The following is a 14,159-nucleotide window of genomic DNA, read 5'->3' as shown; positions in this document are numbered from 1 at the left end:
AACCGCAGGCCATGTAAATGTCTTTGGCAAATAATTAAGTAAAGTGCATTTGAATGCCGCCATGTCAATAATTTCAAGCCATGTCGCAATGAGTAATCGTTTTCGGTGTCGTTCACAGCTTCGCTGTCCAAACACTTTACAGCATGGATTGGAATCCAAGTTCTTTCCTGCTCTGGCCTTGGGTAGCATGCACAGTTTACGAGCGAGCTTTGTTCAATGATGTGAATTGTGCTATAAATATTGTAACCAAAAAAAGAGGCGACAACTTCCACCAAATGTTTAATGCATTGCCTCAAATGCGATATATTTTAAAGTTACAGGCACTTTTTCATACCTATGTAGTGTTGCTACGTGTGTGGAGACGTCGAGGACACACATTAAATAATTGCTAGACATTTTACTTCAAGGTGGGCTGCCTTAAAACTGGTTATACTGTATTTTTCTTTGCTGTTCATTTCAAATACACGACTTGAAAAGCATGTTTATCAAGTCTTCACCTAGTCTAAGATTTCTGTAGCTTTAGCTGCTTAGAGAGACTCCAAGAATTTTTGTTACACACATTGCTCAGCATCAAGTCTACCCCATTGTAAACTCAACAAGATCCAAACGCACTGTGCTACTATGAAACAATGGTGCCTGCCAAGGTTCCCATGAATATGCTGACCTTCGGTGTTGACATGGCCTCGAGATCAGGTGCAAGGGCTCTTTGAGGCTATAGTGTTGCCCCTCCAGTCCTGTATTGCGCCACTAGAGAATCCCCCACTATCTGCAACGAGCTATGTGTTTGGTTCCCTCGGCTCTCTCACTAATGCGATTAGCATTTGGAGGAGAATTTACCCACTTTGCTATGTGTGTGTGTGTGTATGTATGTATGTCCATATCTAACCGCTGTGTGTGCGAAAAGATCCGGCGCGCCAGGGATCTCGGAGGCCACGCGCGGACTTCGTAGCAGCGGCACTAGAGGCGCACCATGTCCAGAGGGAAGCGCGAGGGGCGCCTGGCTGCGGCACATGCCTCATAAATCTTTCAGTATTTTAATACTAATCACATCAACGTCAACATTCAATGCGAGGTGGGTTCTGGCAGTATAGTTTTTTAGCTCACTGCAGTTCTGGCAAAGGCACGGCTAAGCCTTTTCACGTTTGAAAAAAAAATTCAGTGTATTTTGCACAAACACGTCGATTTTGTGCTTGCCAATTATTTCATTGCGCTCTACTTTCTCAACGAGACAGCTTTTCATGGTCCACCTTATACTTGTCCGCGTGTCCTGTCTGGTATATGTCACAAAAAGATGCAAAATTACATTCATCTGAACTCCCCACCATTGGTAGTGTTAAAGATATGTAGAAGCCACTTGGTCGCTTCCGGCATCTACTCTACGACAAAGCATGGCCTTCAGGATCTGTTTCTCTTAAGCGCAAGGTTGGGGGAGGAGCTGAGATGTGGAATATTGAGGAGCAGACGAAGGCAAATTCACATTTTTTTTTTCCCCCTTTAAAGATGAGGCAAGTAACAGCGCCAAGTGTTACACAGAACGAGTGGCATTACAACATCCGATGTTGTTACAAGATTTGAGCAAAACGAAGCAACTGTAAGCGCAAGGTCTTTTTTTCAAACGTAAATTTCTTTTTTCATATGTTTCAATAAAACCAGGCCTTTGCACACATGAGAACAAACTATAACTCCTTGTTGCAGTGCATACAGAATTAATATCTGGCTCAGATATTTATGACAGCACAGTCCAGGAAATAAACAGCTTCATCACCATGCTCAAATAGTGTTGCAGGGCCCCTGTGCTAGCACAAACACAGATAGGTTTGATCTGGGAGTAAGAATGACATTTCGCATTCCTAGTCAAACCGACCAACTCAAAAATGAAACATGCATGCACACAATGAATCATATTGCACATATACATATATACCTCTTGCTGTGCTTTGCTCTAAAAAGATAGTAGAAAGCTCCAGCAGTAACACAAGTAGTGAAGCTTTCAACACTGTAGGCAAACAACTCTGGTTGCAAAAGCAATCTTAATGTCACATGACCAATGTCGCAGAAGAGAACATCTTGTCCAGTGGTCTTGTATAATGAACAATTCGGTGTTATTTATACATAGAAAAAAAAATATGGCATTACTGTACACACAGCGGAGCATTCTTACACGTCGACTTTTGGAAGCAAACAACTTTGCACACAATCATGAAGAAAAGTTTCATCAAAGACAGAACAGTGAAGTGTGGTCCCTTGACGATATGCACTTGAGACCACAATAAGAAAGTCCAAGCATTTTTGGACAAATGTGATCCCACATACGAGCAACTCAAACTTGCAAAAGGCCTTGTTACAATGTTGCACAAACGGCACAATTCTTCAGCTACTGCAGCTAAAAGAAAATGTTTCAGTCAAACATGTGCAGCCCATGTGAATACAAGTCAGTATTAGACAGCGTTGCAGAGCAGACTCCCGTTCACCAACTTTCGTGCAGAACATTCCCACACAAAGGTTCACATAATCAAGTGAAGTCCACCAAGTAAATCGATCAACCTGCTGAGAATGTGACCGACAGCAAATATAAACATCAACTCCCGAATACCTTCAATAAGGGGCAAGCAAGTTTTGTCCAGTAGCTGTAAAACTGTCACATGTTCAATCTGAACTCTTCGTCCCCAAGACAACCAGTTAACACTTCCAGAAGGAAAAAAGCAAGAAAAAGGACACAAACCAAACACAGCCTGCATCACGTCTCGTAATAGGACAACTGCTTCTTTGTTACAACTTATTCGTCTGACAACTTTTGTTTGTTTGTTTTTTTGTACAATGAAATGTGACCACCATGAATTAGAACAGCATAAAAACATAAGAAGGCAGAACCATGCTAGAATTCTTCCCGTTTACACCAGAATTAACGCTGCTAGTCCACAAAGAAACCTTTCACGGTGAGAAATTAAACAGCACTGAAATTCTTTTTAAAAGGTGCTTCATGCTTCTTTTTAAATGTGCCCGACACTACTTTGCTTGCTTGTCGCAAATGTGCAATAAAGTCAACATAACCCTAACAGTGTACACCTCTTGCAGGTGTCGTGCGAGATGCAAGTGTGATGTTCACGACCATACTGCTTACGTGCACCAAGGAGACATCTAAACCCAAGCTAGATTGGTATTGTCCACTATTAGGATTGTAAATATGTTAGCCTTACTGCAAACAAAAAGAATGTATGTGGAAATGGCCACCTTGAAATTCTCGCACATTGTCTGGCTGAGGATGGTTGGTCGTTAACAAAAGCAAAACAGATTGCACCTAATTTGGTGAGTAAAACCCAACCCTTTGTGGGCTTTTACCTGCACAGAGAATTTGTGCACACACATATAAAAAGGTAAAATTAATTGAGTAACCCTGGCGTCAAGGGCGCTGAAGTTTAGGCTTGAAATTTAAAAATTGGCAAGTTTCGGCTTTTCTTCAGAGAAAGAAAAGAAAGGGGGGGGGGGCAGTTTCCCTGTTGCAGGGGCACAGTTTGCCATGAAATATTCGACAGTACAGAAAAAAAAATATATTCATGACCAACATTTGGAAAATTTCTGCCGCACAAAAGCATTCTTTTCCGACTGGCCAACATTCAGGCAACCACCACTCACGGCAACGATAGATGTGATAGCCAGATGATCCCTGCCGAAATGCCCAATAGTGGATGGGCCTTACAAAAAAAAAAATATGCTTCAAGAATGCAGGACCACACATTTTAGAAGCAGTGATATTTCTCAAGGCATTTCACGTAGGAGCACTTTGTAGCCAACAGCACTAGACTGTGAAGTTGACAAGGTTAAAGTACCATTAAAAAGAAACACTAAATCCCTTGACTGATAAAGTACTGTTTCAAAACTCTATTTTCATTGGTTCAGCTGCAATAGATTCAATACTAAGAGATAAAAAGAAGGTCCAAGTTAAAATTTGTTTTACTTTCGTGCCAAAACCCCTGTGCCAGTACATCGGTGTGATGTCGTGCATATTAATGTAATTTTTTCGTATCTGGGTGGCTGGGGCACGGACGAAGTTCTCAAAACTTGCCAAGTATTTCACTCTTTTCGGTAGGATTCTAGTTTATCGTTACTGACAAAAAATTAACCAGGCCCTAGCAGATTGTGTCAAAATATGTGACCTAATGGCGAATAGGTGCGGGAACTTCAAGGTGGTCAAGCCACCAGTTGTATTTTCCGAGTTACAAAGCATCTTTCCACGGCAAGTGTGTTTCTCTTTTTTTTTTTTTGCTCGTAGAAGGCTAATTTACTAGTATACCTCAAAGAACTTTTCCCTACAATGTCTCTTAACAGAGCAATGCCACTCAGTTAGTGTACCCATCCTACCCTTATAGGGGACCCGTAAATAATTTTTGGTCGTAGCAGAAGCTGGTGCTAATGAGACAAGCTCAAGCCAAGCCTGCTTCTAACAGAGGCTGTTGTTGAGCACACAAATCAACATGCTTGGGAGTGATGCTTAAAAACAAGAGAAACAAATACATGTTAAGCACTGCAGGACCTCCTTGCTATGTAGCTATGAATGCTTACCATGTTTAGCCAGATAAAACAGCTATACATATAATGCGAGGGAAAACTGGACAAACCAGAGATTACAATGGGCATTTTTTTTGTCTTTTTTAACTGAACATAATTTTTAAAAGTTGCATATGGCAGATAGCACAATTCTACTCCTTAAGCTGGATTACTCCAAGAGGTGAAAATTACTTGCATGAGAAATTGAAATGCATAACTGAATAATCAACAAAACTGCAGAAAGCTTTTAACCACCTTGTGGCATAATTGCAATTTCAATATTGTAGGAAGTGAATTTGCAAGCATTATTCACTCAAAAAGAATTCCGAGGATGACACCAGTTTTGAGATAATCATTTCCAAAGTGTGGCACAAAATACTTTGGCAATCCAGTTTTGTGCTTCAATGCATAAAAAAATGGCGTTTTCTTGAAAAAACTCGAGCGAACGGCAGTGCGCTTCTATAAAAAATTTCATGATGTACAGCTCAAAACAACTGCCAGCTCCAGAGTTTGTTCCAAGTGGATATGGCTGGCAAACTTACCGGCTGCAATGCATAATTTGCAACCTGTGGCGTAAAGCAATTTGTAAAATGTTGTTCATCAGTTAACTGTGCATTTCAATTTACATACTGCGCACGTAATGTATGCAAGCAATCCAGCTGAAGGATTGGAAATGTCTGCCTGTGAATTTCGTTCGGTCAAAAAAAGAAAAGGAGGAATTTGGTATATAATACTGTATGTTACAATTCCGATGGAATCAAATGTCAACCATAAGCCGTCATACATTTCGACAGAGCGCAAACCACTACAGTGATGCATTGATCCATTTCTTGCTCACAATGTGTTGAGCGAAGATTCTATCCCACTTTCCTAGCAGGCGCATTTCCTCCCACTTTTAGCACACGACAACAAGGTCGGCTTTCCTGCACAGCTCGGTCGTGCGGCAGTCGAACTCGCCATTTCATGAAGGGTGAAAAACACAGAAAACGAAATATTGCATTAAATTCGGAGCATCGTTCCTACTCACTCACAAACACATACACACATGCATGCACACGTGGAAAAGCACAACACAATCTTGCCCCACGGTTTTCCAAACACAGTATATTATTCTTTTACAGTAAACAATGGCTGACACGGGCTTCCTTCCAGCCAGATGATGCTTCATTGCACAGCGTTCACTCAGTCCCCCTACTGATTTAAATCAAAACATGGTTGAGGAACGCATGCAAAATCTAGCCAAGTAAAGCACCACCCACCCTGCAACTCCTTGTATGAAATGAAAGAACTTCTCCCTCCCCCCCACCCCAAAAAAGAAAGAAAGAAAAGATAGAGCGCAGTAAGAAATGCTAGAAAACAAGTACACATGGACCAAAGTGCCTGAATACTCAAGCAGGCCACCAAAATAAACAAAAAGCATTAGGCATTAAACTGCACAAGCCAGCACAGAGACACATTTGGTCTATCGTGAGAAAAAGGTGGAATCGAAGAAGAGCTGGCCACCTCTGGACAAACTGAATTTGAGGACCTCCAAGAATTAACTGCATTCTGAATTGGCAGAAAATTCAATGGGAGGCGAAATGAAACAGACCGACAGTGAAAAAACGCATATAAAGGAGAAAGTCAGGTCTTGGACCCCGAAGTTTTCTTTTTTTAAATCTTTATTCTACAACGTACGGTGCTGAAAACCTGCAAATACGATCGCACCTCATTATAACAAAGTCGCGTTCAATGCAAAGATACCTTCGTTATATCAAATATTCATAATGCCGATATCGACGAGAATCAAGGTTGCAACCAGCGACATTTCTTTCTTAGCCTAAACCTACATATCCCGACTATGTGATGTCTACTTTTCTTTACCCAAGAGGATCTATCATAACATGATGATAACGCATGGAACCACAACAATTTTTACATGGTTACTGAACAGATAATCGTGTCTCTAGCTTGCTGGATTTAACCTCTGGAAAGCCAGCAGCAATGCCAAGTTCCCCCATCCCTGGATGACGGCTACTATCATGCTGCATGGAACATAGGAAACTCATACAATCACCTCTAGAGGTCGCCCCAGGAGTGGGGAGAGCAACAACGAGTCTGGTAAGACAAACACAAATCTTGAGTGAGCTGGCTGACAAAGCATCATGTTACTCATTCTGTGTGGCTCTTAAGTTACGAGTGTCGCACATAAGTTGGCAAATGGACCTATGATTTACGCAGTTACGATCACAATGGCCATGCCAAGTATTCCCAAACATTGGTGTTCTTGAGGCTCTGCGGCCCATCAGAGGCAAAAATGAACTAATCACTTCCAGACACACAATTTCTGACGATGGCTAACTCACAGGAGGGTTAAAGTCTGAGGTCACATTTACATTAGAGGCCAGCTCCAACAAGAGCCCTTGTCCATCTAAACATTTCAATGCTGACTCAACTATGGATCCGGCATTGACACTCGTGAATCGGCAATCGTCCGTAACTGCTACGAAAAAAACGAAAACTGTCCATTAAAAGTGGATGTTGTTAGCATCGGGCATAACGCAGCCGTGCGTTTCAGAGATGCAAAAACTATAATGCCCCATCAGAACACACTTAGGCTGACAGGTGGCGAAATCTCTCGGACAGAAAACAACGAGAAAAAGCGAACGCGCAGGCTGGCCAATGTAGGATCCATGCCTTCTTGAGTACAAAGGGATAACAAGAAACGTCCTATGTTAAATATATTGCGGTGCAATAGCAGAACAACAACCGACATAGACAAGCTTTTCCTCAAGGCACTGCCGGAGCTAAAGGCCCAGCAACCGGTGCAACTGAGGAATGGCAGCACCAGCCCACGCGCCAGGCACATGTTTTTGCTGAAGAAGCAATGTCAGCCATCTTGGTTGTACCAACTGGGACTCAAATCGAAGGCCACCTGCCAAATGATGGTCGTGTGCAGTAGATCAAAGACGCTGAAACTTAGTTTCTAGAAGCCATGCTTCTGAACAAGATATCAAATGGAAACGAAAAGAACACACTCCATCTGCTGCAACAATAGTACACTCCAATGATGATATTATAAAATGTCTAATCTGGCACTTTCTTGCTACTTTATGCAAACTTAAGTTTCCTAGTGGCAATGGTATAGTATGAGAGGTTTGTGAATGTTTTGGGAACATTACTATTCGCCATTCCAGTTTGTTGATTTCACAAAACAACAGCACAGCAGTTACAAGGTAAGCATGCTCCTATGCTTCACCTCGCGAGATGGCAGCCTTACACCGAAGCTCTGTTAACATAACGCAGGACTACCACAAGCACCCCCACGAGGTCCTGCAATGTGAGAACCACGTGGCTGGCCGCCTGACTAAACAAAAATGAGCAGTCGTGCAACTGCCCTTGAAACAGCAGAATCTTGCGCAACGTCCCTGTGCCAGACGGCGGCCATTAAGCCACGGACTTCTGCACGTAAATGTCGTCGCCGTCGTCGTAAATGTCGTCGTAAATGACGTGCTTGGGCTTTGCCGCTGCTGTACCTACATACTGGGTCGAGCAGCGTGGACATTGAGGCGCAGCAGTAACAGGAAATCGGTCAGTCTGGTGCGCAACTGTGACACAAAACACATGAAAAAAAAGAAGAAACAAAACAAACAAACAAAAAGCTTCTGCCCCTTTTCGCCATCAGACCAGCACAGCTTCGGCTACTTGTCTGATGACACTGTAGGCACGCTCAATGTCCTCTTCAGTCAGAGAGGCCGAAACAGCTATGCGAATGCTCGCCTCTTTGGGTCGGTGCTCCCGGTCTTCGAGGTACCGGGCACGGGTCAGCGCTACACCTGCCTCCCATGCCTGCAGATAGGTCGAGAGAACAGAAGTCGCCGAACGATTTAAAAGACGCACTGCAACAAAACTTCACTTTACCTAAATTGGTTAGATATGAGTAGCATATAACACAGAAGCAATCTTGGCAAATCTGTAGGGCTTGTAAATTGTCTAATTACCGTCATTACCAGCCTTTAAATAGCACCTAAGCAGACGACGAATCCACTTAGTGTTTAGTGGATATGATGTTAAATCCCAGCAAGATGGCCCTGAAATTTTGCAGCACACCACAGGTAGCTGTGGGTGCATAATCTCGGAGGTGGTGCCAAGGAAACCACGAGTTATGGATCGTGCGTCACTTCCAACAAGCGATACTGGAGCTGCCTTTGTCAATTTCGGCATTAAAGACGTCTATTTTTGCAAGCTGCTTGTGATCCATCCACTCATATTTCAAACGTAAAATGTTGCACGGAAGCTGCTCTACCTCTATGGGTTCGGCTTCCACTGGCAGTAAGCTGCCTTGTCATCCCCTTTCACTTCTCTTTTTCATTATTATTTCTGCATTTCATCTAAAGCAAGAAGCCATTTCCCCATGCTGCTTTGGCGTCATTTTCTGTTGGATTCATGCAGTTGTCACACACGTTCACTGTGGGCTAGGCTACACTGAAATTTTTTGGTGACCGACATTTCAGTCAGAATTTCAACCACTCCATCAGATTTACAACACTTTACTCTCACTGGCAGTCTATTTGCTTCCTAGTTTTGTTCTTGTTTGCTAGCTTTTAAAAAGTTTATTCCAACAAAGGCTTGCCAGAAGACCATAGTATTTTACTGCACATGTTCTGTCAGGCCTGTGTAGTTGTTAATTCAGAGAAGTTCTGCAGTACTACTGCATGTTCAATGTTGCACTGATAATTGAAATATGTTTGCTGAATGAATCTCGTGACTGCTAGTAATGAACAACAGAAAAAAACTTCAAAGTGTAATTAATTATATACAAGGATATAAAGATGTAAACCGCTACATGTAAGAAACTACTTGTGATTTGTTACATCTAAGTATTTGAGTAAGGAGTCAGAGACTTGGTCCGGTGTAACTTATAACTACTCCGATCTGTTTTTACTACGATTCCACCATTAGCCCTCTACGATAGGTTAAAATGGCTCGGGCCCAGCTCAGATGGGCTGGGCCGGAGCCATTTTGATTTATCACGGAGGGCTAACACAGATTTGGAATAAAACAGATTGCAACAATTTTACATTATACCGGCCTTGGACAGAAAAGGCCTCGGCATTCACCTTGTGGACAATATCGTCGAGAAGTTTCGCACACTTGTCTTTCGGGTGGCTGCCAGCGACGTACAGGTGCTTGACAGGTGATTCAGCATTGCCACCTAGACGCAACTGTGCAATCCTGTTCATAAAAAAACAGACAAAACAGACTAAGTCAAAATGCAGAGGCAAGGGTTCTGGAACTCAATACCATGGACGACTGCCACGACCACAGATTGGTCTCGATTACACAGTATTGGGAACAAGATTGCGTTGAACGGTAATGCAGATTCATGCTAATGTAATAGACTGACTGCAGTGTGGTAGTGCTAGACGTAGCCTCAACTATTTATGAACAAAAAAAATCTGATTTCAGGACTTAACATTTAACTTTATATCACAGTTTAGGCCACTGACATTATTCTGGCACTGCGCTTGTATGAGTGTGTAAAACTCACAAAGCATGTTTCTCCACTTAAAGAATTCACAGCATATAAACTTAGAAAACCCAGTTAAGTTTGCAGCTCTTATAAATTTTAAAGCTTTAACAAATACAGTCTCATCAGTGAATATTCGATACACACTGATACAGGGGAGAAACAATTTATATTTATTTCGTCATAGCCTATAATGCCTTATAACTGTGTTCATTATATTGAGGTTTGACTGGTTTATTAAATAAAGTTTGCTCCAGTCATGCAGCTTGATACGGCACTGCTTCAGCGTGCCACCGCAGACATGACACGAAGGCGCCGCCACAAGAAAGAGCAAGGCCCCCGTGGAAACTCCTTTGCGCAGTAAATGTGGCGCACACACAATTGGCCAGAGAATTCTCTACGCATGAAATCTGACCAGAACACTGCATCACCACGAATGACCAATATAGGTTAAATGCACAGGCAGCGCATCGCTTAACACAAGCACTCACAAACACTCACTCACCCGGCCAACTTTTCGTGAACTCGCAGGCAGTTCTGCCTCAGCTGGCTCAGTAACTCTGCAGAGCGTCAAATAAAAAGAATAAAGGCACAGTGCTTCATGAGTGGACAACTTTAGCAGCCATGTTAAAACTTTGTTAAAGGGCCCCTCGTCAGGCCCCAGTGGAAACAATGGTAATATGCTGAAAGTTGTAAGGCACTTTACTGCAATAATTTTTTCCAAGTTGGTTCGTTGTTAGACATTAATAGAAGAGGCAGGAGAGAAATTGAAATGTCCTGTTTCTATGCTGCCAGGAGGCAAGCTTCACTGCCAATGCAGACACCCTTTCCCTTTGCCTTTGCCTCAACTAGTGTCCGCAAGCCTTATTCCCTCCCTTCCTCTATAGCATAGCTGAGGGACCGACTTTGGCCGTTGTGGTGCAGAAGAAGTTCTTGAAACTTGCTAAGCTCAGTCTCTGGCTTTTTTTAGAGTACAAGGTAGTCCACCTTTACTTATAACAAATTAATCAAGCTCCTGCAGGCGCTGTCAAGATCCGCGATGTCAAAGCAAGCTGGTGCGGGAAACTCAAGGTGGCATCGCCACCCGTCGTTAATTTTCGTGACTTTGCAGCCATACCTCACATCACTTCATTATAGAAGTATATTTATGCTATTGTACAAGTATCACTTACCAATACAGCTCAAGTTATTTTTTGCTTTAGTGACCCTTTATTGCTATAAATAGCACTGCAGAATATGATGCATAAATAAAGAATTTTAAAAAAATTCCCCTCTAAAAGGCTCTCACCTGGATGAGATGCCAGGTGATTGATGGCCTGTAGGGAGACGGATGCCTGCAGCGGTGGCAGGGACGCCGAGAAACAGTACCCAAGGCCAGACAGACGCTATGGCACGGACAAGGAGAGAAGAAATAATATGAATGGGTAACTTAAGAACAGATCCTTCAGCACTCTGTCACAAAAGTTTATTGCACAGCAACACATGATGAAAACTGGGGAAAAAAGGGGAGAGAAAGAAGAGAGAGGGAGGGAAGTCTGGGACACTGTTTGACACTGGTTGAGTTCGAATCACAGTGCCGTACGGTACGGATGGGGAGGCGGCCAGGCGACAATGACACGATGATGACTACTTGACAACAAATTTGTCACAGACGTGATAGAAAGGAGAAACGCAGCAAGGCTGGTTCTGAATCTGGCATCACAGAAAAGAAAAAAAGAAGCCAAGTAAGACTGGTTTATCTAAGCGCATGTCAGCTTACACAGCCGGAAACCTTGACTTGCCGTACGAGTAACCAACAGAAACCAGCCACTCACAGAAACAACAGAAACCAGCTCTGGACTCACTGAAAACAATAGGGTAACTGCCAATGCCCTCAACTTTGTGCAATGCTCCTGCTATCCTACAATGAGGACAACACGATGACAAAAACAGCACGACAACTCGTCAATGCCAAATGCCCCTGGGCCGGTTTTGATAATAAAAAGCAAAAAAGAAATGAAGAACAAGACACATAATAGTTCCTTTGCATAGCCTAAGTACTTTTACTGAACATTTATCCCCCCTGTACTAGCTTATGTGTTACCATCACAAATAACAATAATAATAAATACTTAAAATTGTCGTAAATAATAGGCAAGAAAGGACAACATCATCATGATCAATGCCAGTGCCAACATGTAAAAAAATTAACGTTAAGAACAAAGAAATAACAGAAAATTTCTATTTTTAACAACAGAAAATTCAAGAGAAGGATAGAGAAGTGGCAGTAATGATGTGGCATCATGCACTGGCCTGCCGCCGCTACAGCGGCATCTACCTAACCCTTTGGCAGGAACCAGGAACGCCATGGAAGGGGGAGTAAGTGAGTAGGGGCAGGTTGGCAAGCGTCTCCTTTTCTAGCCTGGCCAGGGCAGCCCACGGCTGTCAGCGCGGGTGAGTGCGTGCGCAGGTCGCGTGCCCTATTATAGTGGTAAACTGCCGCGTGTACAAAGAATGGCCGAGAGGAGATGGCGTGGTGCCAGGTACGCTGTCTTCCCACGTGTTTAGTGCTGGCGGTTGCGTAATCTCGAGTTTCGAAGGCGCGCTGAAGCGAGGGGCAGATGAAGCATTCGCTCCCCGCTGCTGGCGCTTTTCATGATGGGGGCGACAATATCAGCCGTGGGGGCAGAGTGGATGCGAAAGCGTGGCTGGCTTCGTTCCGTACCGCCGACGTGAAGGCATTGCCGACACGGCATGGAACAATATTTTTCGTAGCAGACTCTATAATTCAACAAAGTTAATTTTTTTTCTTATCTACATTCGTTTTTATCCGACTGCCTGGTTATTCGGAAAATCTTGCCCTTCCTTGCAAGAAAAATCTATTGGCAACTGTCTCATTTGCACAAAAGATTGGATTTCCATACAGCAAAATTTCGACACACCGAAGCAAAGTGCCGATTTCACCAACTGCATAATGTAGAGGTTTATGTGCATGTACCAATGGCACCTTTTGCACATGGGAATTGCGATGTCCGATTTCTGAACCCAACTCTAAGACCACACAAAACAGTCAAGGTACATACGTTGTAGGCTAGGTTTGGGAGATTCTGCAGCTATGCTGACAGCACATCTCGGCAAACAGCTCACCTGGTGGTCGACGACAAAGCTAGTGCCGCAGCAGAAGCCACCGTAGGAGCCCACAGCATGCTCCAGGGTGGCGCACATCAGGTCAATCTCGTTGCTCTGCAACCAACCAAACAAGATGGCACGTCAATATCAACCAGAGACAGTGCTGCCTTCATCCCTAAGGGGCTTTGTTTTCCCCAGAAAATGACTACCGTAATGGTTAATTCTTCATTTATTTATTTAATTAATCAACTTATAGAAATACTGCAAGTCACAAGCAGAAGAGGTAATAGAAAGCATGTTAACAATAAACAGCAATAATGATAACAGAAGTCAGAATGACAAGCTGCAATAAGGACAAAAAATCAATGCAACAAGAAAATAATAAATGTCATTGGAATTACCTGTGAGTGGAGTTACACAAACAGTGTATGCAACAAAATATTATGCAAAATCGAATTCAATAAAGAGCCAATTAGGCAACAAAAACATTGTAGAAAGTAATTTAAAATGGACAAGCGCTATCGTGGTAGTTATCCTCCGGCGTAAAGTGACGGCTGCAAATACGCAAATCCTGGCGCCGATCAGATACAGACAGTCCGACGCGCTGCAGCAGCCACTCCGCTCGTCTGCTGCCTTGCAGAGGGCCACGATGTCGCAGCTTGACATACGTCGCTAACCGATAAATTGGGCACAAATAATCCGGGCATCCTAGGTAATTCGGACAGCTTCGTGGCACTGCCAATGGACCCATAGACCTAAGGTGTAAAGATGACTGATGTTTCGGAGGGCCGCCAGCTCTACATTCGATTATCCGGACTCCATCTGTGGCTGTAGCGTATGCCGACTCTGCTGCCATTATCGCCTCTGGCAACCTCGAAGAGACATCAATTATGGCCTCAGAGATTACATGCTAGATCGTAATCCCTGAGGCCTTGCCATGGTCATAACACTGCGCCTCAGAGATTTAACTGCAAATGTCAATCTTGGAGGCTTTGCC

The 14,159-nt window shown here is 43.3% G+C and overlaps 1 protein-coding gene across 1 annotated transcript in view; it reads right to left on the bottom strand.

Moving 5' to 3' along the window:
- Positions 1–1,666: 1,666 nt before the first annotated feature.
- The window catches only part of Spt-I (serine palmitoyltransferase subunit I), a 32,756-nt gene continuing 20,263 nt past the window's right edge, over positions 1,667–14,159 (bottom strand). The window contains exons 8-12 of the mRNA XM_075672997.1: positions 13,181–13,276; positions 11,343–11,439; positions 10,560–10,614; positions 9,645–9,759; positions 1,667–8,373 (exon numbers count right to left, since the gene is read on the bottom strand). Of these exons, the coding sequence (XP_075529112.1) occupies positions 8,206–8,373; positions 9,645–9,759; positions 10,560–10,614; positions 11,343–11,439; positions 13,181–13,276 (531 nt within the window). The 3' untranslated portion in view covers positions 1,667–8,205. The remainder of the gene's footprint in view (positions 8,374–9,644; positions 9,760–10,559; positions 10,615–11,342; positions 11,440–13,180; positions 13,277–14,159) is intronic.

The sequence above is a fragment of the Dermacentor variabilis genome, chromosome 10 (genome assembly GCF_050947875.1).
Source record: "Dermacentor variabilis isolate Ectoservices chromosome 10, ASM5094787v1, whole genome shotgun sequence".
Taxonomy (NCBI): Eukaryota; Metazoa; Arthropoda; class Arachnida; order Ixodida; family Ixodidae; genus Dermacentor; species Dermacentor variabilis.
This window is presented reverse-complemented; position numbering and strand designations above follow the sequence as displayed.